General features: G+C 31.3%; 1 protein-coding gene across 1 annotated transcript in view; it reads left to right on the forward strand.

Moving 5' to 3' along the window:
* Positions 1–4,159, forward strand: part of LOC111718001 (uncharacterized) — a 14,530-nt gene that overhangs the window by 2,102 nt on the left and 8,269 nt on the right. The window contains exon 3 of the mRNA XM_023493466.1: positions 1,533–1,562. Coding sequence (XP_023349234.1) covers positions 1,533–1,562 — 30 coding nt within the window. The remainder of the gene's footprint in view (positions 1–1,532; positions 1,563–4,159) is intronic.

The raw sequence follows: 4,159 nt of genomic DNA on the forward strand, positions 1-4,159 counted from the left end.
TATACAGTTTACAGTCCTACTTCAGCTGAAAGTAAAAAGACTCGAATCGGACAGTTTTACCTCGACCATGGTTAACAAACCATATACATAGTTATATTACGAGTTACAGTCATTGCTTCATAACATAACTTAATTTTTTTTAAATCTAAAATTTTGTTCGAAATACCGAAATCGAAATAATGAAAAAATTGTTCGAAATCATCTTCACAATGTTTTTCCTTATAACTCCTTTATTCTGTACGATATTTTGAATAAAATGTTTGTAATTTCTAAATACTTTCTTACATTAAGGTTTATACTAAAAGTATTCAAATATTAATTTTATATGTATTATTGCTGGGTTTCTTGACAAATTACAAGTTACGGTTTAAGGACTTGAAAAGTACAAATACCTAAAGTTTGATGTGTTATCATCGCTTGTTTTTAAATAAGCGGGGTTTTTAACATAAACTTAAAAACCTGTCCTAACTCTTTTTGTAGTTAAAAATTCAGATTGTTTCATAAATATGCGAATTCTGGGTATTTCAAGAAGCTAATTTCTGTAAACAGACATTTTAAACTTATTTGATTTTTCTAGAACTTTCATTCAATTCAGTTCCTGTGAATAGTTATGAAAAAATATTTGTCAATTTTCACTCCCTTCAACCCTTGCAGGTTGAATTCTGTGGAAGTTGACCTTTTAAGGAATTGACTCCGCTGGGAATCCAAAACCTTAGAATCTATATATATATATATATTAGGATATTCAATTCTTTTATTCTGCAGTTCACACTAAACAATGGAAGGGTATTCACTCTACAATTTACAGTGTACCAAAATACAGTGCACAGAGTGTACCAATATACAGTGTACGGTACTGTACCAATATACAGTGTACAGTGTACCAATAAACAGTGTACAGTGCACCAATATACAGTGTACAGTGCATCAATATACAGTGTACAGTGAACCAATAGTGTACAGTGTGCCAATATACAGTGTACAGTGTACCAATATACAGTGTACAGTGCACCAATATACAGTGTACAGTGCATCAATATACACTTTACAGTACACCAATATACAATGTACAGTGCACTGATACATAGTGTACAGTGAACCAATATACAATGTACAGTGCACCAATATACACTGTACTGTGCACAGATATACGGTGTACAGTGCACCAATATACGGTGTACAGTGCACTAATATTCACTGTACAGTGCACGAATATTCACTGTACAGGATACCAATATACAGTGTATACACTGCACCCATATACTGTCTACCGTGCACCAATATACAGTGTAACTCCACCAATATACCGTGTGCATAGTGAGATAATATAAAAAGCACAGAGCATTAATTTTAGTGTACAATAAACACTGAACAGTACATCAATAAAAAAAGTACATCAATAAAAAAAGTACATAAATAAAAACAGTACATCAATAAAAATAGTACATTAATTAATTCATTTTGATAATTTTATCTTCTGAACTGTTACGGCATTGACAATATCTTTATAATTTCATTCTTGCTTTTTTCAGAAAATGGACAGATTAGCTGGATTATTTAAGGTATGATGCAAAAAATACATTTTATTTTGAATTTTTTTTTCAAGGATTAATCTGGATAATACACTTTCAGAAATGCAAAACAAAACTTCTCAGACCTTTCAAGCTCTTTAGACATATTTTTTATCTGTTTGACCTACTTTTTAAAAATTAATATTTGACCTATATCCGACTTTTTTTAAAAAATACTTTGTGTTAATGTTTTATGTATGTTTATTTAGAGATAATTTCTAATAAACAGGCGCGTTTTATATTGACATTGGATGTCATTGAAAACTCATTTTGTTAAATGAATTTTTAAGTTCAAAATTTTGATATTTTTCCTTTAACTTTTGCATTTTTTTTAGCATTACATTATTTCTGAAATCCCAACCATCATATTTTTAACTTTGACTGTATAAAATTTAAGATTTGCACATGATAGGATGATGTAAGCATGAAAACACTCAGTGTTCCCATGCTAGTCATGCACTGTCGGCTTAATATCAATGAGTAAACTCGTCTCTATACCGAATGCATGGATAGATATTGGATTCCATTGTTTGGAAGTACTTTCAATTCTATTCAATATTTTTGTTTGCCATCAAAGGCGCAACTGGGTATTTTTTAAGGTTAGGCGGGTGGATTTTGTTCGCCAAATAAAACAGTTTTTGGATGAAGATCTTTTTTCAAATCTTAACTTTGCGCTTTTTTAAGTTTAGTGTTCTATATTTTTGAAAAAGAACCCCTCACACCCGGCTTCATTCTCAACTTTCCCTTAAATAAATTGTCCACTATATTAGCTAACTACCCTACCCCTCCCCTCTCTTCCAACTATAAATATCCCCCTCTCTAGTTCATTTCCGGTCGAGTTCTTTAAGAAAATCATTGGAGGTTAATATGAACACATAGTAATTGAAGTGTATCGTAAAGATATTGATTAGATAGGTATATTAATATTTATCCTATCATTTATATAAAACATTAATTAATTAAGTATATGCATTGCACATTAAAAATACATTCATAAAACTCCTTTTTCCCAAAATTTTTATTTTCAATGATAAATTCTTTGAATATTTTCAAAAACATTTCGTAGATTTCTTTGGTTAAGTTTTCAAGTTTTCATTTTGTTTGGAGAGGAGGGGAAGGGGGGGTGTTTGCATTTTTGAGATTTTTTGCTACCACAGTTCAGTTAGTTATAATTACGTTAAATAACCAGCTTTGCTTAACATTAACAGATAGATAGATAATTATTATTATTTAAGGCGTGGTTGCTAGTATTCGCTGTTTTAGTCTTGCATTGTGCAAACGTGCATGCACGTTTCGAAAATGATAATTATGAATTCTATCAATGTTTAGCTCTGTGCGCCTGAGCAGTAGTCGGGGCGCGCGCACAGTCCTAGAATGGAAACGGGGGTTTACAAAAACAAGTTTGATAAAGTACAAAGTTAAAACCGGTAAATGCGCCGGCCGGTAGGGATTATACAAAATTTGATCTTTGTTTCATTTACTTAAATTATTTTTTTTCCACGCAGTTATTGTTTTTTAAAATTAGAAAGGCGGCGGAAAAGCCGAACCAGTTTAGTAAAAGGCTTTTGTAAGCTTGAGTAGACAAAAGTTTACATGGCTGGTTTCATATCTTTTCAGTTCAGTTTTAGGGATCATCGAGTAGTGCATCATCTGACCGCCATTTTAGGGCTTGTCATGTCTGGCAGTCAGGCAGACCCAGTTTAGTGCCAGAATTAGTACTGCAATTTCCGAACCAAGCAAAATAATCGGCAAGCTAACAAAGAATTTGCAAAAACCGCGAAAGTTCATTGTACCTTGCAAGTTTGGAATACGAATACATATTATCTTATCTACGCTATTATCTTTCAGAATACCTGGTAATATTTTTACACGTACAATTTTCCAAAAAAGTGAAATATAAAAATGTATAAAGAAAATGGCCGTTTTACACTTTTTTCTAGTAAATTCCTCTCTAATATATATTCTATTCTCTTTGGTAAGTGATGATACTGAAGATAGTACATAAATTGATAGCATGGTTATATAACACATCGGCATAGGGCTAATCAAGTACAATAGGGTACATGGAGTACAAGGAGTTCAGGGAGTGCAGGGAGTACAGGAAGTACAGGAAGTAAAGATTACAATTTCGGAAGTTGACTCCTAAATTACAGGAAACAAAAATAAAAAAATCATTATTTTCTATTTTCGTGAAATCATGAAAAAGTTACGGTATGAAATTAAACATAATTAAACAAGGGTGGAACTCTTTAAGGAAAACTTTTTTATTACAAATGTACGAACTTAAATTATTAAAAAAATAAATGAATATTAGTTTGTTAAAAACAAATTATGATGATAAGAATTATAAAATATTTCCATTGCTAGTATCATTATTACTTTCTTCAGACTGATTATATTATTATATCCTTGTAAAATCTTTTTAAAAAAATCTATATCGGCTCGCTTTGGAAACCCCCTTTTTTACTTTTTACCCTGTAATGCTTCATCCGAAATTCGCGAAGTATAAATAATGCTTCCTGTGATTATATCATAGATGAGTATAATATAATGGTGAAGGGGGGAAAAACAAGTTTGATAAAGCACAA

The sequence above is a fragment of the Eurytemora carolleeae genome, unplaced genomic scaffold (genome assembly GCF_000591075.1).
Source record: "Eurytemora carolleeae unplaced genomic scaffold, Eaff_2.0 scaffold1053, whole genome shotgun sequence".
In the NCBI taxonomy this organism is placed as follows: domain Eukaryota; kingdom Metazoa; phylum Arthropoda; class Copepoda; order Calanoida; family Temoridae; genus Eurytemora; species Eurytemora carolleeae.